Raw genomic sequence first — 24,513 nt, forward strand, 5'->3', positions numbered from 1 at the left:
GCATTGGTGCTCCAGCGTGTATTTCTAACCGTGCTCAATCCCCTGTGCTAGCTATACCTTCAAAGGAGGACATCAAGCTGAGGAAAGGCACTTCATACAGAAGGCAAGAAAAATAGACCACAGTACGATGCACTCACAGACCTTAAAGAAGGCAAGTAAAGAGTGGCATAGACAGGGGCTGAAAAGGTCACGCACCCATCCCACGGTTGTCAATCTTTGGAATTCTCTTCCTGGAGGGTTGTGAATGCTCAGTCATTGCGTATATTCAAGACAGAGATTGATCGATTTTTGGGGTCTAGACATGATGCGCTATCAATTACTCATAAAAGACGGAGAGTTAGGAGAGTAACTAAAAGGCTTTTATTAGCAAAGAACAGAGCATGCCTCTCGTGGTTGACTGGGTTCCAAGAAGGCAGGGGGCTGCAGAGCAGTCACCTTTATACCTGGGCCTGTGGGTGGAGCCAGGGGCGGAGCCAGCAGAGGCATGCATAGATACAACAGTGTGCAACAACAACAACAACGGTGAACAACAATAACAGTGGTTTACCACATTCACCCCTTGTTTAAAATTGAGTCCGGCGGGGTGAAGTGTACTAAAGGTTCGTGTAAGTAAGTCTATCAGGTGGCCTTGTATGCCGTCCTGATCGTCGTGGTGGTGGCGGTGATGGTGCAGCATCCAACGTTGAATCTGGCATCTCATTGAGTGGTTGGGTGGTCAATGACGGGTCCTGGGGCTGCGGCATGCCGTCTACCGGGGTTGGGTTGTGGGTAGTGGTGGATGGCAATGGTAGCGTTTCAGGGGCACCCGAAGGTGCGAGGTCTCGTATGGAGACTGTGTCCTCCCGCAATGGTAGTGTTTCAGGGGCACCCGAAGGTGCGAGGTCTCGTATGGAGACTGTGTCCTCCCGCCCGTCCGGGTATGCCACGTAAGCATACTGGGGTTTGGCGTGGAGGAGGCTCACCCTCTCGACCAGGGGGTCCATTTTATGGGACCTCACGTGCTTCCGCAGTAGGACGGGTCCTGGAGACGTCAGCCATGTCGGTAGCGAGGTCCCCGATGTGGACTTCCTGGGGAAAGTGAACATTTTTTCATGGGGGGTGGCATTGGTGGCCGTACAAAGCAGTGACCGAATGGAGTGGAGCGCCGCAGGGAGGACCTCCTGCCAGTGAGAGGTCGGAAGGCCCTTAGATTTTAAGTTTAAGAGGACGGCCTTCCAAACCGTTGCGTTCTCTCTTTCCACCTGGCCGTTCCCCCGGGGGTTGTAGCTGGTGGTTCTGCTTGTAGCAATACCTCTCGTGAGCAGGTACTGACGGAGTTCGTCGCTCATAAAGGATGAGCCCCGGTCGCTATGGATATAGCTAGGGAAACCGAACAAGGCGAAAAGGTCATTCAGACATTTAATGACCGTGGTACTGGTCATGTCCGGGCATGGGATGGCAAACGGGAAATGGGAGTACTCATCAATTATGTTGAGGAAGTACACGTTGTGGTCAGAGGAGGGGAGGGGCCCTTTAAAATCGACGCTCAGGCGCTCGAAGGGGCGAGTGGCCTTGATCAGGCTTGCTCTGTCTGGCCTATAAAAATGCGGTTTGCACTCGGCACAGATTTGGCAGTTCCTGGTCATGGTCCTGACCTCCTCGATGGAGTAGGGCAGGTTACGGGATTTGATGAAACGGAAGAACCTGGTGACCCCCGGGTGGCAGAGGTCATTGTGGAGGGTCTGCAGTCTATCGACCTGCGCGTTGGCGCATGTACCACGTGATAGGGCATCTGGGGGCTCATTGAGTTTCCTGGGCCGGTACAAGATATCGTAATTGTAGGTGGAGAGTTCAATTCTCCACCTCAAGATCTTGTCGTTCTTGATTTTGCCCCTCTGATTATTATTAAACATAAAAGCTACTGAACGCTGGTCAGTGAGCAGGGTAAATCGTTTTCCGGCCAGGTAATGCCTCCAATGTCGCACCGCTTCCACAATGGCCTGGGCCTCCTTTTCGACAGAGGAGTGTCGAATCTCGGGGCCCTGGAGGGTCCTTGAGAAAAAGGCCACGGGTCTCCCCGCCTGGTTAAGGGTTGCAGCTAGGGCGAAGTCGGATGCGTCGCTCTCCACTTGGAAAGGGATGGACTCATCCACTGCGTGCATTGTGGCCTTCGCAATATCTTTTTTTATGAGAGTGAAGGCTGCACATGCCTCTGCTGTCAGGGGGAAGGAGGTGGACTTGATGAGGGGTCTGGCTTTGTCCGCATAGTTGGGCACCCACTGAGCATAGTAAGAGAAAAACCCTAGGCATCTCTTCAGTGCTTTTTGGCAGTGGGGGAGGGGGAGCTCCATAAGGGGGCACATTCTGTCGGGGTCGGGGCCGATGACTCCGTTCTCCACTACGCAGCCAAGAATGGCGAGGCGCGTGGTGCGAAACATACATTTGTCCTTGTTGTATGTTAGATTCAGCCGCTGGGCCGTACGGAGGAATTTCTCTAGGTTAACGTCATGGTCCTGCTGGTCGTGGCCGCAGATGGTGACGTTGTCTAGATAGGGGAAGGTGGCCTGCAGCGCGTTCTGGTCAACCATTCGGTCCATCTCCCTTTGGAAGACCGAAACCCCGTTGGTGACGCCGAAGGGGACTCGGAGGAAGTGGTAGAGACGACCGTCAGCTTCAAAAGCTGTGTACTGGCGGTCCTCAGCCCTGATGGGGAGCTGGTGGTATGCCGACTTCAGATCAATCGTCGAGAACACCCGGTATTGTGCTATCTGATTGACCATGTCAGATATGCGGGGGAGTGGGTATGCATCTAACTGGGTGTAGCGATTGATCGTCTGGCTGTAGTCAATAACTAGGCGCTGTTTTTCGCCAGTCTTCACTACCACCACTTGTGCTCGCCATGGGCTAGTGCTACCCTCAATAATCCCTTCCTTCAGGAGTCTTGCTACTTCGGATTTAATGAAGCTCCTATCCCCGGCACTGTACCGCCTGCTTTTGGTAGCGATGGGCTTACAGTCGTGGGTGAGGTTAGCGAACAAGGGGGGGGGCGGGAGACTTTAAGCGTGGAGAGGCTGCAAATGGTGCGCGGCGGGCGATTTAAAAGCTGCTGGCTGCAGACTGTGAGTGGGGGGAGGGGTCCGCCGTACGCTAATGTGACACTTTTAAGGTGGCACTGAAAATCCAACCCCAGTAGAACGGCAGCGCAGAGATGGGGCAGGACAAGAAGTTTAAAATTTTTTTGTATTCTGTGCCCCTTACTGAAAGGGTCACTACACAGTAGCCACCGACATCTGCTGAATGGGATTTGGAAGCCATAGAGATCCGATGGCGCGTTGGCAGGACCGGGAGAGAGTAACTGCGCACCGTGTCGGGGTGGATAAAGCTCTCCGTGCTCCCGCTGTCGAAAAGGCAGGTAGTGGCGCGGCCGTTTACCGTAATGTCCATCATGGACCTGGACAGTTGGTGAGGGAGAGATTGGTCCAGCGTCATGGAGGCCAGCGTATGGTCGAGCGAGTTGCTGCGGTCGTCAGACGAGGCGGTGGTTGAGTCCGGGTCACCCGCGATTAGAGTTGGAGGCGTCCAAGATGGCGGACAAAATGGCTGCGCCCATGATCCCGATCCCCACGCGGCTGGAGGTGTCCAAGATGGCAGACAAGATGGCTGCCCCCACGGTTCACACGCGGCGCTGCTGGCATTAGCGGTTTTACCTTTGCAGGCGCTGACGTAGTGTCCTTTCTTCCCGCAGCCAGAGCAGGTAGCGTTTTTCGCCGGGCAGCGTGCTCTGGGGTGTTTTGCTTGGCCACAAAAGTAACATTTCGGGCCCTTGGACATCGCTGCAGCAGTTGGTGCCGGGGGTGGCGGTCCCATGACCCAAGGTTGCGGCGTCCACGGTGCGGAGCAGTTAGGGGAGAATGCGTCCATATTCCGGTGGGCCGCGTCTAGCGAGAGCGCGAGGGACACTGCCTTCTTCAGGTCGATTTCGCCCTTCTCCAGCAGTCTCTGCCGGGAGTAGTCGGATTTGAGGCCCGCAACGAAGGCATCTCGGATAAGTCCCTCCGCGTGTGTCGCGGCCGATACCTCTTTACAATCGCAGGCTTGGCCGAGTATCTGTAGTGCCTGTAGGAATGCCTCCACCGATTCCCCGGACTGCTGTTTGCGGGATCTCAGGAGGTGTCTGGCATAAACCGTATTTACCGGGCGTGTGTATTGTCCTTTTAGCAGATCGATAGCCGCCGTGTAGGTAGTCGCGTCCTGGATGAGCGTGCAGACTTGGTGGCCCACCTTGGAGGCCAGGATTTTTAGTTTGTTTCCATCTAGTGTCACGGCTGAGGCTTCCAGGTAAGCTTCGAAGCAACGCAGCCATTGTGCGAACTTGGTAGACGAACCCGCCTCTTGAGGGTCTAGGTCCAGGCATGTTGGTCTGAGGGCATGCAGCAGCGCCTGCTGCTCAGCGTTTGGTGCCGTCGTTTGCTGCAGCGCCTGCTGCTTAGCATTTGGTGCAGCAGCCTGCTGCTCAGCGTTTGGTGCCAACATTTTGTTTTTGCTAATAAAATTGATGCGCTATCAATTACTCATAAAAGACGGAGAGTTAGGAGAGTAACTAAAAGGCTTTTATTAACAAAGAACAGAGCATGCCTCTCGTGGTTGACTGGGTTCCAAGAAGGCAGGGGGCTGCAGAGCAGTCACCTTTATACCTGGGCCTGTGGGTGGAGCCAGGGGCGGAGCCAGCAGAGGCATGCTGAGGCATGCATAGATACAACAGTGTGCAACAACAACAACAACAGTGAACAACAATAACAGTGGTTTACCACAAGACACAAAAGGCATCAAGGGGTATGGGGAGAGAGCGGGAATATGGTATTGAGATGGAGGATCAGCCATGATCATATTGAATGGCGGAGCAGGCTCGAAGGGCCGAATGGCCTACTCCTGCTCCTATTTTTCTATATTTCTATGGATATTTAGGGAATCAAGGGATGTGGGAATAGGGTGGGAAGGTGGAGTTGAGGTAGAAGATTAGCCATGATCTTATTGAATGGCGGAGCAGGCTCGAAGGGCCGAATGACCGACTCCTGCTCCTATTTCTTATGTTCTTATGGTGCATTGCTTGAGGGAGTGAACCAAAAAGGAGGAAGTACAATACATTTAAAAATCAGAAACTGAAACATTTCGTGCGGAATAGTAGTCACCTGAGTGTGAAAGGGAACATTTGCTCAGGCAGCACCTCATGACCTATATATTCAGCAATGTTTTTTAATAGGAATATCGGAATGTACCAGACTGAAGAAAGCCATCACTCGCCATAAGACCACTCCCAAACTCACGATAATATCCCACAGCAATCTCTCTCTCGTACCCCTCAATAATTTCCCTCGCTGAATGTCTACCTCGGCTCCCTTTGGAATAAAATGGGTAACTGCAGTTAAAGTTTAAGAGATAAGACCAAACTTGCTCTTGTGTTTGGGAAGAAGTCTCACATCATGTTGTGTGGCTTCTCACCACAGGGGCTGGCTGGCTCACAGAATTTGGTCAAATCCAGACTCCCCACGTGCCTCTGCCTTTCATCCCCCGGGTGCAATTATATTCCACTTTTGCATCAATGCGAAGCAGTTTCTAGAATATTTTATCAGGAAGGTGGGTATATAAAACCACGTACAGTGAGGTACTTGTCCAGGAAGCCACCTCATGTCAATTTGAATTTGCACCAGCCCAGAACGGCACTTTACCAGTGCCCAGCAGTACGAACATACAAAATTGATGGGCAGGAAAAGGTCAGCTGGTCCATTGAGCCTGCCCCAAACACCATGGTGGCTGGAACATTAAGACTAGACACCTCCCATCCCCCATCCGCAGCCATGTAATCTCCTGGGAGAGGCAAAAAATAGAGTTTTATAGAACCATTCTATGATTCTATAAACCCCAGGGCCAATAAGGGGGAAAAAACCCTAGAAAATTCCTCTCCGATCTCAGGCGATCAAAACCAGTCCAGGAGATCACACTGACCCAGTGTTCTCTATAAAGCCACTTACCTTCTCTATGATGCGATCTCTGCCCCAGTCAGGAACCGGTCCAGCTCCCTCTTGAAGGCCGAGAGTCAGCACCCTCCACACCAGCCGGCAACACATTCCAGAGGCTCAGGGCTCTCTGGGAAAAGAAGAAGCGCCCAGCGTCCAGTCTATGCCTACTCTTGAGCAGTTTAAACTCACATCGCCTGGTTCTCCCCAATGTGTTAAACTGGAATAATCTATCGATATCCGTTGGATCATAGCAGCACTCGATAGATTTGAAGGGTAAGTTTGCAAAGCTGTGCTCCCAGTGTGTAGCTTGCTGCCCATTATGGATGGAAGTTCTGGGCACCTGCTGCCCATTATGCCTAACTCCTAATAAAAGCACTTGACAGGGAAGCTCATCCTGGGAGTACAAATGCCTAAATATTTATCCTTTACTTTTGACTCTATTTCGTGCTATCAGTGACACAGCAGGGTAGAATTTAGCCTTTGCCCCTGGAGTGGTAATCCGGCAATGCGGATCACCCGCCCTTTATAGAACCCACCCGATTTTCACTCCATTGTGGAATTAGTAACAGAGAGGGGAATTTGATACAAGTGCATCGTGATGGTGGTAGTTTCCAGCTTCAGTTATCTCTGAGCGTCATCATCAAACTGAACCATCTGCACAAACTGAGGTCACGCACTGGTCTGAGGTCACTGAATAGCAGGCAAACCTGGGCAATCCCCTGCAAAGCAGGGACTCCCCACACGCTGTGGGAATTACCTGTCAGCTGCCCCTCCGCTGATCACATGGCTAACCGTTATAGCAGCAGGTCCGTTCCCATCCGCGATGATCCTGATCCCAAGTTCCTTTTCTCCAGTGGCTATATACAGCCTCCAGGTACCCAGTGCAGGCTCCTGTCAAAGCAATTCATGTTGTTTAGGTTCAGCGAGACAAAGTCACAATATCCGAAGAACTTAGGACAAATACAGTGAATTCCATTTCTAAAGTACATGTTATAAATCTCATCATCAAGAAACTACTTATGAAATAACGCTGGACGGCCAGCTGGTGGTGCCGTCCAAGGAGTATAAATACTCGGGCGTCGGCCCCAGCTTGCCAGGGACATTTTGTAAGACAAGGAGCTAGTGAAGTACAACTAGACCTCCATGTTCTGAAACAAGTTGATTAAAGCCTTGCTTTATACTCAAACCAAGTGTGTAGTGAGTTATATTACGTCAGTACATTTATGCCAAAATGGCTTAATATTTACTAAATTTATTAGCAATTTGTAGTCAAATTGTGAAAAGAATGAAATGTGCAATCGCAGTGTAGACATTTTCCTGCCAAGACACCCATGGGGAAAATTGTCAGGGGCACCCACAAATTTCAGATGCGGGGGGCAATGTTCCCTGTAATATTTTTTGGGCCGCGTGGCCCCTTTAACGAGCTGCGCAGCCCATTCAAGTGTCTGAGCATGTGCGTTTTTTGCAATCTAAAAGCCGGCTCACGGGCTGCGTGGGACCCCTGAAGCGCTGCGAGGCCACGCAGCTTAAAGAGAACATTAGTGGTGGGCATAGGTCCATGTCAGGGGCACACAGAGCACACAACAACAACAACTTCCATTTATACAGCGCCTTTAAAGTAGCAAAACGTCCCACGGTGCTTCACAGGAGCGATTATCAAACATAAGAACATAAGAACATAAGAAATAGGAGCAGGAGTAGGCCAATCGGCCCCTCGAGCCTGCTCCGCCATTCAATAAGATCATGGCTGATCTGATCCTAACCGCCAATCTAATATCACAGAACCATCTCCTGAATCTAACAGAATTAGACACACGAAATAGGAGCAGGATCAGGCTACACGGCCCCTGGGCCCGCTCCGCTACCCACAGGGCCATGACCGATCCGAACCTAGACTCATGTCCAAATTCCTGCCCACTCCCCGTAACCCTTAATTCCCTTTACTTCTAGGAATTTGACACCGAGCCACATGAGGAGGTATTAGGACAGATGACCAAAAGCTTGGTCAAAGAGGTAGGTTTTAAGGAAGGGAGAGAGGCAGAGAGGTTTAGGGAGGGAATTCCAGAGCTTAGGGCACATTTGAAAAATTTACCACTGTCATCGATCTATGTGCATCTTGACTCACACTCAGTGGTACCTTGTAGAGCTCTGCTCTCCAGACTCCAGTGATATTTGCTATACATACCCATGGAGTTCATAAGGAGTGACTACCTCAAGTACCCATGTGAATGTGCAGAATTAAAGGTTACAACAAGACCGCATAGTAAACTGCAATAAAAAATTCACCCAAAGTAAGTGTTTTGCCACCAACACACATCACTGAAATAAAACTGTGCAGATTAACCTATTTGATTACTGAATTTGTTTTAAAACTTGCACATTTATTAACTGCCAAAAATGTTTTTTTTTTAAAAGGGGAAAAGAATGCAAGTGCTTGAAATCTGAAATTAAAAATGGAAAATTTCAGAAATTCATAGGAGCTTCTGAAAAGGGAAAAGACAGATTAATATTTTGGGTATGCATCAGAATTGTTGTAAGGAATGTTTTGAACGAGTGCCACCCAATTGCGTGGAAGACACAAAAGGTCATCGACCTGAAATGTTGGCCCCGATTTTCGGCTTGTGTGGGAAATGGTCGGTTTCCCCGAATGTGGGGTTTCTGACACACATAAAAAAGTGTCAGCCAGCTCCACGTAATTTTCCCTCAAGTGGCCAATTAATTCCCAGCGTGTGGGAAGCCTTGCTAATTGTCCAATTCGAGTCAGAAATCCCCACACTATGATGTCATCATTCATGGTGCTTTCAAGGTCCATAGCAAGCACTGCATCCTCTGAAGGCTTCCAAACGAACCATACAGGATGGCAGAGGAGCCTGCAGCAGCTGTGGCCAGTGCCAGACCCTGAGCTGCCTCCAAATTCGACGAGGCTTCACTGCAGGCATTATTGGATGGGGTTAGGGCCCACAGGGAGGTCCTCTTCCCTAGGTCAGGGAGGAAGAGGCCTCCCACTGAGACCAATGCTGCATGGATGCAGGTGTCAGCAGTAACTCGCTGGGAGTCACCAGAAGAACCTTGGCATTACATCTCTAACTCCTTCCTTTACTCCCCCACAGTACCATCCAGAGCCCCCGTCCTCACTGTGGAGGAGGAAGAGGCTGTGCAGCCAGACTCCTCAGAGGAAGCTCCAACCTCTGAGGGCGCAGCGTCAGCAGAAGTAAGTGCACCCAGCACCAGCGCAGACACTCACACCTCGGGGGGACCTTCGGGACATAGAGTAGTGTTGGTACCTGGTGTTTCACAGCTCACAAGTGAGCCTCAGCAGATTCTGGAGACAGGGACAGCAGTGGAGAGTCCTCGTTGGAGGGCGCAAGACTCTGCCAGCTCAGCTCAGCTGCGCTGCATGTCGACCCTCTGCCTCTGGGTCCATCCGCAAGAGAAGAGGTGATGGATCTCCATGCACAGATGCAGGAGTCTCTGGCAGGTTTTGTCTCCAGGGTCGCTGCGAGTGTGGAGCGAATGGAGGAGTCCATAGCGACCATGAGCAGAGCCTTTGTGGAGTCATTGGTGCATGAACGCAGCACCATGGAAAGGTTGGCAACCTCCATGGAGGAGATAACTCGCCAGCATACGGAAAACATGGTGAGTGCTCATAAGAGAATGACATCTCTTGAGGAGCGTTGGCCATCTGTTGAACAGAGAAACCAGATCTTCATGGAAGTCCTTCTGAGTAGGACTGCCAGTGCAGAAACGGGTCCCACTGGCCCCCTAAAGCGCAGCAAGGTGCTCTCAAGCCACTTCCAAGCGCTGGCCCCTTCTGGCGTGAGCAGCAGCCTGGTGCTCCTGGTAATCATCCTGCTGTTCCTGGTTCTGCTGCTGCCACCTCTGCTGTTGGAGATCCTCTAATGCCAGGAAGGGAAGGTGCCAAAGGCCTCCCATGCTTCTGGCAGATGCCTCGGTTGAGGAGGTCCTGAGTTAGGGTGGTGAGAGGGGCTTCTCAGGAGCTCACACTGAAGAAGTGTGTGAGGCTCCAACTTTCTGCAGCTGCTCCTAAGGCTTCAAATAGTTCCCCCAAGCCTTGATCAACAAGGTCCTGCAGCCTGCAAATGCTGCCTCTTTAAATAAGAACATAAGAACATAAGAAATAGGAGCAGGAGTAGGCCAATTGGCCCCTCGAGCCTGCTCCGCCATTCAATAAGATCATGGCTGATCTGATCCTAACCGCCAATCTACTATCACAGAACCATCTCCTGAATCTAACAGAATTAGACACACGAAATAGGAGCAGGATCAGGCTACATGGCCCCTGGGCCCACTCCACTACCCACAGGGCCATGACCGATCCGAACCTAGACTCATGTCCAAATTCCTGCCCGCTCCCCATAACCCTTAATTCCCTTTACTTCTAGGAAACTGTCTATTTCTGTTTTAAATTTATGTAATGATGTAGCTTCTACAGCTTTTTGGGGCAGCATATTCCATGGACCTACCACCCTCTGAGTGAAGTAGTTCCTCCTCATCTCAGTTTTGAAAGAGCAGCCCCTTATTCTAAGACTATGCCCCCTAGTTCTAGTTTCACCCATCATCGGGAACATCCACCCCGCATCCACCCGATCCAACCCCTTCACAATCTTATATGTTTCAATAAGATCGCCTCTCATTCTTCTGAACTCCAATGAGTAGAGTCCCAATCTACTCAACCTCTCCTCATATGTCCATCCCCTCATCCCCGGGATTAACCAAGTGAACCTTCTTTGTACTGACTCGAGAGCAAGTATGTCCTTTCTTAAGTATGGACACCAAAACTGTATGCAGTATTCCAGGTGCGGTCTCACCAATACCTTGTACAACTGAAGCAATACCTCCCTATTTTTATATCCTATCCCCCTAGCAATGAAAGCCAACATTCCATTGGCCTTCTTAATCACTTGCTGCACCTGCATACTAACCTTTTGAGTTTCGTGCACCAGGACCCCCAGATCCCTTTGTACTTCAGTACTTTCCAGTTTCTTGCCATTAAGATAATAACTTGCTCTACGATTTTCCCTGCCAAAGTGCATAACCTCACACTTTCCAGTATTGTATTCCATCTGCCAAATCTCTACCCACTTACTTAGCCTGTCTATGTCCCCTTGCAGGTTTTTTATGTCCTCCTCACTCACTACTTTCCCTCCCATCTTAGTACCATCTGCAAACTTTGATATGTTACACTCGGTCCCCTCCTCCAAATCGTTAATATAGATTGTAAAGAGTTGGGGACCCAGCACTGACCCCTGCGGAACACCACTAGTTACTGATTGCCAGTCTGAGAATGAACCATTTATCCCAACTCTCTGCCTTCTGTTAGATAGCCAATCCTCTATCCATGCCAGAATATTACCCCCAATCCCGTGATATTTTATCTTAAGCAATAATCTTCTGTGTGGCACCTTGTCAAATGCCTTTTGGAAGTCTAAATACACTACGTCCACTGGTTCCCCTTTATCCACCCTATATGTTACTTCCTCAAAGAACTCCAGCAAATTTGTCAAACACGACTTCCCCGTCATAAAACCATGCTGACTTTGTTCTATTAAATTATGATTATCCAAATGTCCTGTTACTGTCTCCTTAATAATGGACTCCAAAATTTTACCTACCACAGATGTTATGCTAACCGGTCTATAGTTTCCAGCCTTCTGTCTACTGCCCTTTTTAAATAAGGGTGTTACATTAGCAGTTTTCCAGTCTGCCGGGACCTTTGCCGAGTCCAGGGAGTTTTGGAAAATTATTACCAATGCATCCACAATCCCTACCGCCACTTCCCTCAAGGCCCTAGGATGTAAGCCATCAGGTCCAGGTGATTTATCCGCCTTGAGTCCCATTATTTTACCGAGTACCACTTCCTTAGTGATTTTGATCGTGTTTAGCGCCTCCCCCCCTTTAGCCCCCTGTTTGTCCAGTGTTGGGATATTCTTAGGCCTAGAAATTCGGTAGGCTTAGCGCCGCATTTGAGGCGCTAGAGGGCCTAGCGCCGGAGTTATGGCCAGTTGAGAAATTCCCTGGGGCCCTAAATCGGCGTTGCACCGGTAGCGCTGCGCCGGCACCGATGACGTCATCGGTGTGCGCAGCGTCCCGGTTGCCGTGGTAACCCGGCCCCAAGCCGAAATTCAGTTGCGCCCGCCTCGCCCGTGGCAGGCGCAACTAAGACTCTGGCAACAGAGTCTTCCCCCAGTGTGCGCCGGCGCATAAAGGTGGAGCGGCGGCCGGCCGCGTTCCCGGCGGCCGCCTGCCCGCACCTCCCTTCCCGGACTCCTGCATTCCCCCCCCACGGCCCTGATCAGTGTCTCATGCGAGCCCGGCACTTCCCCGAGGTGCCGGGCTCAGATGTCGGGTCAATCCGCCGGACAGTTGTCGGCTGCAGGCAGCTCCTCCTTAACAGGAGGAGGAGGCCTGCAGTTCCCCCGCCTGCCGCACCGCATCGGGTGCCGCAGCGGGGGATTAGCGCCGGGAAACCCAAGTTCACGCCCGTTTTGAGGCGCTAAAGGAGGGTTTTAGCGCCCGCCGCCGTCTGGGCCCGGCGCACCCGAATTTTCGTCGCGCGCCGCCGCATTACCGCTGGCGCAAACTTTCTGGCGCTACAGCCCTGGCAAGACCAGAACCCAATTTCTAGGCCTTAGTGTCTTCTACTGTAAAGACTGATACAAAATATTCATTCAGTGTTTTTGCCATCTCCATATTTCCCACCATTAATTTCCCGGTCTCATCCTCTAAGGGACCAACATTTACTTTAGCCACCCTTTTTCTTTTTATATAACTATAAAAACTCTTACTATCTGTTTTTATATTTTTTTGCTAATTTACTTTCATAATCTATCTTCCCTTTCTTAATCAATCTTTTTGTTATTTTTTGCTGTCTTTTAAAGTTTTCCCAATCCTCTATCCTCCCACTAGATTTGGCTACCTTATATGCCCTTGTTTTTAGTCGAATACTGTCCTTAATTTCTTTACTTAGCCACGGATGGCTGTCTTTTCTTTTACACCCTTTTCTTCTCAGTGGAATATATATTTTTTGGAAGTTGTAAAATAACTCCTTAAATGTACACCACTGATCATGTATCGTCTTACCCTTTAATCTATTTTCCCAATCCACTCTACTCAATTCCGCTCTCATACCTTCATAGTCTCCTTTATTCAAGCTTAGCACGCTTGTTTGAGATCCAACCTTCTCACCCTCTAATTGAATATGGAATTCAACCATGTTATGGTCACTCATTCCAAGGGGATCCTTTACTAGGACATTTTTAATTAATCCTGTCTCGTTACACAGGACCAGATCTAAGGTTGCTTGCCCCTGGTCGGTTCAGTTACATACTGCTCAAGAAACCCATCCCTAATACACTCAATGAACTCATCCTCAAGGCAGCCCTGCCCAATTTGATTTGTCCAATTAATATGATAGTTAAAATCCCCCATAATTATAGATGTTCCCTTATTACAAGCCTCAACTATTTCCTGATTGATACTCCGCCCAACAGAGTTGCCATTGTTTGGAGGCCTATAGACTACGCCCACTAGTGTTTTTTTTCCCCTTGTTTCTCTTCAGCCCTCAGCGACCTGCTGCTGCAAGCAAGCAAGCCAGCTGTTTTCATGCCAGCTCTCATCGGCGGGGTTCGCCGCAGGCGGGTTTCAGGTGGGGAAAGCCCCAAAGTCGCAACGGCACGGGAAAATCGTCCTTAACAAGGTGATCATTGGTGATTAGTGCTCCGACGAGCAGTCCCGCCAGCGGCGGGCGGGACTGAAGCGGGGCACGTGGAAACGGCGGTCCGAAAGTCGGACGGGGCAGGGAATCAGGCGGGGGGGTTCCCGACCCGCTTTTTCCGCGATTTTCAGACCACGGCCGCATGAAAAGCCGCCCGACAGCTGCCCGAAAATCGGGGCCCAGATCTTCATGGAAGTCCTTCTGAGTAGGACTGCCAGTGCAGAAATGGGTCCCCATGGCCCCCTAAAGCGCAGCAAGGTGCTCTCAAGCCACTTCCAAGTGCTGGCCCCTTCTGGCCCGTGCAGCTTCAGGTGAGTGAGCAGCAGCCTGGTGCTTCTGGTGCTCATCCTGCTGTTCCTGGTTCTGCTGCTGCCGCCTCTGCTGCTGGCGATCCTCTAATGGCAAGAAGGGAAGGAAAAAAAGGCATCCCATGCTTCTCGTAGATGCCTCCGCTGAGGAAGCGCTGAGTGTGGGTGGCGAGAGGGGCTTCCCAGGAGATCGCATTGGAGAAGTGTGTGAGGCTCCAACCTTCCACAGCTGTGCCTAAGCCTTGAAGAAGTAACCCCAAACCTGCAACAAGATCCTTCAACATACAAGTGCTGTCCCTTTAAATCGCAGCTTCTCCGATTGACCTGCAGCTGACAGCAAGCAAGCCGGCAAGCTTCACGCCAGCTCTCAGCAGCGGGGTTCCCTGCAGGCGTGTTTGATGTGGGGAAAGCCCCAAAGTCGCAACGGCCCCGGAAAATCTACTTCAACAAGGTAATTATTGGTCATTAGTGTGCCGACGACCAGTCCCGCCAGCGGCGGCCGGGACTGAAGCGGGTCGCGGAGAAACGGCGGTCCGAAAGTCGGACGGGGCGGGGAATCAGGCGGGGGAGGTCCCGACCCGCTTTTTCGGCGATTTTCGGCCCCCGGCCGCATGAAAAACCGCCCAACGGCTGCCAGAAAATTGACCCCGTTAACTCTGTTCCTCTATCCACAGATGCTGCCTGACCTGCTGAGTGTTTCCAGCATTTTCTGTTTTTATTTTAAATAAATCATTGGTTAGTTAGTCTGAATACATGACAGTGGCCTGAAAGTAACAAGCAGATTGGGGAAAATTAATACTGTAACACTGCAGGACTGTTTTAGATCTCGAAACGTGGCTACATTACCTCAGAAAAGTGTCTTGACAGCGCCATATTGTTAGATGGGAAGTCACGAAAATAATCAGTGATTACTTCCAATCTCTTTTTTGTAATAATGTTAAATTTTCAAAGGCACAGTCTGGATCATAGCTTCAAAATTATTATACAACTTCCAGTAGAGAAGTTCCATTTTTCAGATGTTATGTCTGCCTGTTCAGTTGAATGTGAAAGGTCCCATGGCATTATTTGAAAGAGAGTGTTGTGTTTTGGGATTTTCAATCATGTTCCCATGAAAGGATTTGGGAGAGGATCTAGTAAAGGCCTTCCTGCCTCCATATAGACCCTCACTCACTCATCCATGACAAGGGCGACAAGGCTGCAGCTCCCTTGATTTTTTTAAGGCTATTCTACAGGAGAGAGCTGTTGAAGCACTTTAGTACGGTGAGAGGGAGGTGGTTAGATGTGGTTGACAAGCTTAATGCAGTGCATTCTGGGAAGTGACGGCTAACTCCTCTTACCTTGCCTGGCCTGGTAAGGTCATTAAACTTTCAATGGCATTGAGTTGCCACATGTGGGGTCTTTGACTGACTGCCCTGGCCACCTCCTTCCACTGGGCCTGTGCACTGCTTTTTCAGGACCTCCTCCACTCTGTTCCTCTTTTACCATACTCGGGCTGGCTGCTGAAGCCTGGGGGCTCCCTGCCCTACTGTAGATCTCTCAAACATTCTCCAACAATGTTCAATTGTTTTCTACCCAAATTTGCTACGTTGATGCCCTTTAAGGTGCTGCAGGCATTTAAATCCTACAGTAGCATGCTATTCCTCCCTCATCCCCCCAAATAGGGTAGGCTCCCAATCAGAAGCATGAGGCTCACCAAGAGCTCACCTAGAGTATTCCAATTAGGCTGGTCCAGCAATATTCAACAGGGTTAGTGCTGGGTCAGTCAGGTGGGCAGAATTCCTGCCCCATCAAAGTTGTGTCAAAGAGGAAAACCGTGGCTGAGTAATTTACCAACAACTAAAGCAACACTAATTAGCCTTTGATTTTCTTCCTTATCACTGTCTCCTTCTGTGAATATGAGTGTTCACCCTCCAGTCCTATGGGACAAGCTTCCCTTCCACAGAATTTTGAAACTATTTCTCTCCTAGCTTCCCTCAGGATCTTTGGATGTAAACCATAAAATCATAAAATAGCGCAGCACAGAGGGAGGCCATTCGGCCCATCGAGTCTGCGCCATCTTTTTCAAAGAGCAATCCAGTTATTCCCACTCCCCCGCTCTTTCCCCATACCCCTGCAATTTTTTCTCCTTCAAGTATTCCCTTTTGAAGGCTGCTATTGAATCTGTGTCCACCACCCTACCCATCAGGCGATTTGTCTACATTTGAGTAACATTTTAAGCACAATTTTTCACAAAATTGGAGATCAGTATGACTGATTCACAGGCTGCACAGTTTTCTCTCCATTATTCTGACCTCTACAGTTCATTTCCCGACATACACTCCTGTTATAGGAAGCGGTGACCTGGGAGCACCGGATTGTAAAAAATACCCACAATTTGAGCCTAGACAGTGAGTATTGATGGGATAGTGATGGGCTATTGATAGGACATTGATGGGACATTGATGGGATATTCAACTGTGGACGGCTAAGAACTGAGCCCAATCTGGACAGCATCTGAAGTCCATACACACACACATCCATTCCAGTAGGAGGCCAGCCCATTGTGATAAACGATGGGTACCTTGGGTCAAGGCAACTAAGGTTAAATGCCTCCATGACTGAGTGCAGATGGCTCAGCACAGACTGGGGATCAGATCAGGGTACTCTATCCAATGTTTGTGGGAGCTTGCTGTGTGCAAATTCTAACAGGACTAGACAGACTAGATGCAGGAAGGATGTTCCCGATGGTGGGGGAGTCCAGAACCAGGGGTCATAGTCTAAGGATAAGGGGTAAGCCATTTAGGACAGAGATGAGGAGGAATTTCTTCACCCAGAGAGTGGTGAACCTGTGGAATTCTCTACCACAGAAGGCAGTTGAGGCCAATTCATTAAATATATTCAAGAAGGAGTTAGATATATTTCTTAAGGCTAAAGGGATCAAGGGATATGGGGAGAAGGCAGGGACAGGGTACTGAATTTGGATGATCAGCCATGATCTCATTGAATGGCGGAGCAGGCTCGAGGGGCCGAATGACCTACTCCTGCTCCTATCTTCTATGTTTCTATGCCGCGTTTCCTACATTACAACAGTGACCACACTTCAAAAGTACTTCATTGACTGTAAAGCGCTTTGGGACGTTCTCAGGTTGTGAAAGGCGCTATAGAAATGCAAGTCTTTCTTTGAGCACTCTATCCACTGTTAGCTCTCTCTGGATACTCTATCCACAATTACCGTGTACGTTACTTAGCGCCACATATTGCTGTACATTTACCCTCCAATCCACAGCATCTTTTCCATAATTTTCTGGAAACTCTTGGAGCAGTTGCATGACTTAAAGCAATGTGACATAAAATCCAATTGCATAATTGGGACAGCAAAAACAGTCTGCAGATCAACTGAACAAAGCTTTACTTTACTGGGCGAAGTTGGTTCCATAAAATCAATATAAAATATGACCAACATAAGCATCACAATGATAGAAGGGCTATCCCGACACAATAAGGCTTATTGTAGCTTTGTGGAAATAAGTTCCATAATAATGAACACTGATCTGTTTGTGGTAGATTTATCGCTAATCTTCTTCTTCTCAGCAAATGTAGGCCGTGAAGCTCCTCGCCTGAGTCACCCTCATGTTCCCTGGTGCTGTGGAGGAAAAGGGGGCAGAAACCAGTTACGTTGGCCCTCTGTCTACTCCACGTTGCCCCTGAATTTCCAGGGCTTTTCAAAAATGGGCCGGGGTCTGCAGGTGAAGGTCCAGCAGTCATGTTAATGAGGAAGGATCATGTGCTGAGCCCCCACCCCACCACCTCCACAGATCAAATGGTCCGGGTGATCCCTGGAAGAATCTGTCTATTAACAAATTAACTCAACTGTTTCCTATTGTAATTAGTTCAAAGCAGATGCATTCAATTGAAAATCCTTACTAGATATAATTAAATTATTATTAAATTGTTGGGAGCACGACACATATTTCAGCGGCAGATTACACAAATGAGACCAATTGCACGTTGTGTATATCTGCAAAGGTTTGCAATGTATCTGCTCTGTCAATAAACCAATCACCATCGCTCGGCCTCTGATAAACAGCAGAATAAATGGTAAACTCAGCAAAGCTCAGCGTGGTAAACAGTTTATCATATTCAACATCGCTCGTAAAAAGCTTGATTCCTTCTGTACTTTCATCAGTGCGAGCTCCGCAGAGAGTCTGGAAATGGGGAATCTCATGCACTGGATTTTTTTTCATTGTTTTTTAAAGGGAATTATTGGATCGGATACGGTACACCAACAATTTGACAATGGCTCTGGAGTCCCCCAAGGATCTATCCTTGGCCCCCTCCTATTTCTCATCTACATGTTGCCCTCGGCGATATCATCCGAAAACACAACATCAGGTTCCACATGTACGTTGACGACATCCAGCTCTTCCTCGCCGCCACCTCTCTCGACCCCTCCGCTGCTTCTGATTTGTCATGCTACTTGTCTGACATCCAGTATTGGATGAGTAAAAATTTCCTCCAATGAAATATTGGGAAGGCCCAAGCTATTAGTCTTCGGTCCACGCCACAAACACCGTTCCCTAGCCACCAACTCCATCCCTTTCCCTGGCTACTGTCTCAGGCTGAACCAGACTGTTTGCAACCTCAGTGTCCTATTGGAACCTGAGCTGAACTTCCGACCCCATATACTGGGCAGACAAGTGGCAGATGGAATTTAATACAGAGAAGTGTGAGGTGATGCATTTTGTCAGAAGGAACAGGGAGAGGCAATATACACTTAATGGCACAATTTTACAGATTGTGCAGGGATAGAGGGACCTGGGAGTTAATGTGCATAGGTCCCTGAAGGTGGCAGGACATATTGAGAGTGTAGTTAGCAAAGCATATGGGATCTTGGGCTTCATAAATAGAGGTATTGAGTACAAAAGTAGAGAAGTTATGCTGAACCTTTATAAAGTGCTGGTTAGGCTACAACTGGAGTATTGCGTCCAGTTCCTGTCACCACACTTTAGGAAGGATGTGAAGGCCCTTGACAGGGTGCAAAGGAGATTTACCAGAATCTCCTGGGGATGGGAGATCTTAGCTACAAGGACAGGTTGGAGAAGCTGGATTTATTTTCATTAGAGCAAAGGAGGTTGAAGGGTGATTTGATAGAGGTGTACAAGATTATGACGGGTTTAGATAGGCTAGACGGGGAAAGGCTGTTCCCACTAGTTGATGGTACAAGGACTAGGGGACACAGATTTAAGGTTTTGGACAAGAGATTCAGGGGGGACGTGAGGGAAAACTTTTTTACACAGCGAGTGGTGAGGACCTGGAATTCGCTGCCAACGGAAGTGGTGGAAGCGGAGACACCCAGGGGGAGAAATTCGGTTGGTTGCGCCACCGATTAACGCTTAAAGAGGCCGAGAAGTGGGGCGCTAGCCAATTTCTGGGCGGGCGCAGGGCGCCTAGCGCCTCGCCCCATATTGAGCATGCATTTAGCGCCGGCGCTAAATCTTAGTGCCTGCTCACGGGCGCAGGCTGATTATGATGTCATTTGAGTGTGCAACACCTTTTGGGCGCCCCGGACCAGAAATTCAGTGGCGCCCCCCTCCGTAGCACCTGGCGCTAATAGTGACAGCTTACCTGGAACCTTACCAAGTCGCTCTCGGGCTGGAGGAGCGTTATTTAAAGGGGACTGGTGTGACTTAAAAGCGGCAGCCATTTTTGGAGCACAACTTCCTCGAGAGCTACAAAGAGTTGCTGAGCTACACACTGAGAGCCATTTGACCACTGAGCCAGCGCAGGCAGACGATCTTCAGCCTTCTGACCATCACTTTGCTGTTGGTGAGCAGCACGGTGGCATAGTGGTTAGCACTGTTGCCTCACAGCGCCAGGGACCCGGGTTCGAATCCGGCCTCGGGTGACTGTCTGTGTGGAGTTTGCATATTCTCCCCGTGTTTGCGTGGGTTTCCTCCGGGTGCTCCGGTTTCCTCCCACAGTCCAACGATGTGCAGGTTAGGATGATTGGCTATGATAAATTGACCCTTAGTGTTAGGGGGATTAAATACGTGGGGTTACGGGGATCGGGTGGGATATGTGTCGGTGCAGGCTCGATGGGCCGAAATGGCCTCTATCTGCACTGTGGGGTTTCTGTGGGGTTTCTGTGATTCTGTGAGCCTTGACAACGGGGAACCTTCCTGTGGGCACTTATTATGGGGGCTGCATTGGTGGGGAACGTCCTGCTGCTGAATCATCTGGAAAGGGCACTGAGACGCTGGGAGAGGGGGGCGGGCATGGCCAGACGGAGGAGGGCCAACAGACGTCGCCACAGCAGACCTTACGCTGGCAGGGTTTTCCGACAGCAGTTTTCCTACATGAACATGCCAGAGGAGCAGTGTGTCAGAAGGCTGCGATTTAGAAAGGAGGTGGTGACTGAGCTGTGCCAGCTGCTTCAGCCAGATCTGCAGCCTCAGATAAGGTGCAGGACATCTCTGTCGGTGGCTGAGAAGATGCCTGCTGGCCTGAACTTCTACGCAAGCGGCTCTTCTCAGGCTGCGCGTCGGAGGCTGATCAGAAGTAGCTTCTAGGCCCCTCTCACGGAATGCTTGCTGCCATTCCAAGAACAGGAATGGAACCGGTCTGATACCCCCAAGCCTGTGAAGGGCAAGATGCATGTAAATAGCAGGCATGGCCATTGTAAATGAAGAAAGTGTTTCATTACACAAAATGTGGTTCCTTCAAACATGAGAAAGCTATAACAACAGAAAGCAAAACTAATACACTGACACATAACTGCCTCTCACACCCTGGAGACTGTCCAAAACATAAATCACATTCCGACCATCTTCCTTGGCCTTGATTCCACTGCGCCAACCAAAGCATCCAATGCCCCATCAGTGAGGCGTTCCGCCCTCTGCCTCACCCTTTCCATGGCTTGCTAGGCTGGTGCACCACAGGTAGGCTCCCACCGCTTTGAAGGCCTACAAGGCAGTGAGTGTGTCTGGTGATGCCAATTGACCTGCCCCTTTAAGAGCCAGGGTGTCTCAGGGAAAGTGATTATTGACAGCACCTTCGCTGCGCCCCGCCGCCGCGAAATTGGGTTGCGCCGCCGGGTTAGCGCCTTAAGAGTAGCGTGCAGCACCTGATTTAGCGCCGCAATCACCTTTAGGGGCGCTGCAACCCAATATCGCGCTAGGTGGCGCTAAGTTGCGCCTGGCGCTAAACTTTGCGCATTGCCAGGACTAGCGCCCCAAACGCGGCTATACCGAATTTCTAGGCCTCAATGTTTTCAGGGGGAGACTGGATAGGCACTTGAGGGAAATAAACTTGCAGGGCTATGGGGATAGAGCGGGGGAATGGGACTGACCAGATTGCTCCATAGAGAGCCGGCACGGACTCGATGGGCCGAATGGCCTCCTTCTCTGCCGTTATGGGCTAGATTTTCGGGGAGCCGTCAGGTGGGGTTTCAGGCGTGTGGGGGGGGGGGGAATCCCGAATTTGGGGGTCCCGACACCATCCTGCCCAAAACCCTGCCCCACGTAAGTTTCAGGGGCGGCGGGTACCCGCCCCGCACTGGGACCCGCCGAAACCAGGCGGGAAGGGATTAGTGCCACTTAACTGCCTGTTAACAGGTAGTTAATGTGGTGTATGTAACCTGTACCACCTTAAGAGAACTACCTTAAGAAGATGGACTACTTTCTCTTGCTACTGTATATTGTAGTGCCGGCGGTGACCACACCGGTATATAAGCTCTGTGTAGTAATTTGTAAAGCAGTTCAGCCCTGACCTTCAAGTAGTAAAGACCTGTTTAAGTTTTTCCTGTTGTCTGTGTCCAGTTATTTAAAATAAGTATATCTGGAACACACAGACTCAACAGTGGCGACAAGTCGATCTTACCCAGCGGCAATTGCATCCAAGGCAGCTTCGTCCCCAGAACGGGCGTCGAGAAGAGGCATCCGCCCTCATCATTCTGCTGAGCACCGCATTCGCACGGGAGGCATCGAGAACCCGGGTTGGAATTGCTGACTATGAAGTCCACCATCAGCGACAGGCAGTGATCATCCTTCTTCCACGGCAATGGGTAAGCCGATCTAGCGACACGGGCAGAAAGTCGGCCGCGTTGTCAGTGGAGAAGGGGGGCGAGACCGGAGGAAAAAGGGCGGAGAACTCGACCGCAGCCGGTGTAAGGGGCCGGGCTGCAATCGGAACAGACGCGCAGCAAGAAAGGAAGCGCTAATACCCACGAGGACAGCGGGGAGTAAAAGCAGCAGCGTCGGGGGAAGTTAAGGACCGCTGGGGGGCGAGAACGGCAACAGCGCGGTAATCGCCATTGTAGCCAACGGGGGAAGAAGCCAAGCGCGGGAAGCCGCCATTTTAGTCGGCGCAGGAAGAAGACAAGCGCGGGAAAAGCTGCCAAGCGCGGGAAGCCGCCATTTTGGAAAAAATAAAATACTTAAAGAAACTTACAAGGATGCCTAAAAACGGTAACATCACTGCTTTTGATAGCGATGTCGAAGATTGGGCCACTTATGTGGAGCGTATTGAAGTTTATTGTACAGCAAATGAGATACCGGCTGAAAAGAAAGCACTAACCCTATTAAACTCGATGGGTACGAAGACGTACGGGTTATTAAGGCACCTTGTAACACCAGATAAACCGGCGGATAAGGCTTTCGCGAATATTGTTACTATCCTGCAAGAGCATTTAAACCCCACGCCGCTGCTGATAGCGGAACGATTTAAATTTTACAGAAGAACACAGCTGAAAGAGGAAAGCAACGCTGAATTCTTAATTGAACTGCGCAAGCTATCAACGTACTGTCAGTTTGGTACAGGACTAGCAGATGCTCTGAGAGATAAGTTCGTGTGTAGACTATTAAAAGAAGGAACTCAGAAGCGACTGCTAGAGGAAAAGGACCTTACGCTAGATAAAGCTGTCACCATTGCAGCATCGCACGAGGCGGCAGCACGAGGCACCGCGGAAATGCAGCTAAGGCCATCGGAACTCAGCACCAATCAAATGGCATTGGGTGCAGTAAAGTGCTATCGTTGCGGAAGGACAACGCACGATCAGAACCAGTGCTGGTTCAAAGATCAAGAATGCAGAAAATGTGGCAGACTCGGTCACATAGCGAAAGTATGCCAGTCAGGAAAGAAGACCAGCAACAAAAAGTCACCACAGAAGAAGTACAAAAAAGTACACAAGGTGACAGAGAACAGTTCGGATGAACAGAAGACGGATTCAGACTCCAGCAGTAAGGAACTGGGTTGTCTAAGAATACATAATGTGGGTAACACAGCAGACCACCAAACTATTTGGGTCACACTCCAGATAGCAGGAGTCCAAGTGAAGATGGAATTGGACACGGGATCGGCATTGACGGTCATGAATAAGCAAGATTACAAAAGGTTATTCTCACACATTCCCCTAAGGGATACGGAGATTGTATTAAAAACATACACGGGGCAAAGAGTGTACCCCATCGGAAAGATAAAAGTAAAGGTGGTCCACAAGGGTAAAGAAAGCAAAGGAATGGACTTGTATGTGTTACCTGAGGGAGGCCCACCACTACTGGGACGGGAATGGATCAGGAGAATAAATATGGACTGGCATTCCTTAAAAGCACCAACTGTAGATTCTGGTAAAAAGGACGATGTCAAACCTAAACGACTGTCCAGAATATTGGACGATGCTAAGGAGGTGTTCCAACAGGGACTGGGAACACTGAAAGGAGTTACGGCAAACATCAAGGTTGAAGAACATGCAAACCCGAAATTTTTCAAAGCCAGACCGGTACCTTATGCGATACGACCTGCTGTGGAAGCTGAGCTGGAAGGGCTAGAACGTTCAGGAGTACTGTCAAAGGTGGACTGGAGTGAATGGGCCACGCCCATTGTTCCCGTCATGAAGCGTTCATTGAGCAACAAGCCGGGGGAACAGGGGAAGTTTCGCATCTGTGGCGATTTCAAGATCACTGTTAATCCGGTTCTTCACACGGTGCAATATCCGCTTCCGTGGATTGAGGATATCTTCGCTTCGTTGTCTGGCGGGAAACACTTCACCAAGATAGACCTGGCACAGGCGTACTTACAGATGGAAGTTGATGAAGCGTCACGCCAGTATCTCACGATCAACACGCATAAGGGCTTATATCGGTATAATAGACTGGTTTTTGGAGTGGCATCGGCTCCAGCGATTTGGCAAAGGGCCATGGAGCAGGTATTACAGGGAATTCCTGGCACACAATGCTATCTGGACGACATTCTTATTACAGGAGATGATGATGAGGAACACCTTGCTAATTTGGAACAGGTGCTCACCAGATTGAAAGAGTATGGACTTCGAGTTAATCGCCAGAAATGTGAGTTCTTTCAGAAGCGAATCTCGTACTGTGGTCACATCATTGACCAGGAGGGGCTTCACAAGTCACCTGACAAGATCGAAGCTGTTGTGAAGGCTCCCGCTCCGGAAAATGTATCCCAGTTGAGGTCGTTCCTAGTGTTGATTAACTAT

The 24,513-nt window shown here is 49.8% G+C and overlaps 1 protein-coding gene across 1 annotated transcript in view; it reads right to left on the reverse strand.

The window, feature by feature from the left end:
• Positions 1–24,513, reverse strand: part of il16 (interleukin 16) — a 171,479-nt gene that overhangs the window by 107,072 nt on the left and 39,894 nt on the right. The window contains exon 4 of the mRNA XM_085968872.1: positions 6,754–6,887. Within this exon, the coding sequence (XP_085824998.1) occupies positions 6,754–6,887 (134 nt within the window). The remainder of the gene's footprint in view (positions 1–6,753; positions 6,888–24,513) is intronic.

The sequence above is a fragment of the Somniosus microcephalus genome, chromosome 27 (assembly GCF_052327205.1).
Source record: "Somniosus microcephalus isolate GS21.2 chromosome 27, FLI_Smic_1.0, whole genome shotgun sequence".
NCBI lineage: Eukaryota > Metazoa > Chordata > Chondrichthyes > Squaliformes > Somniosidae > Somniosus > Somniosus microcephalus.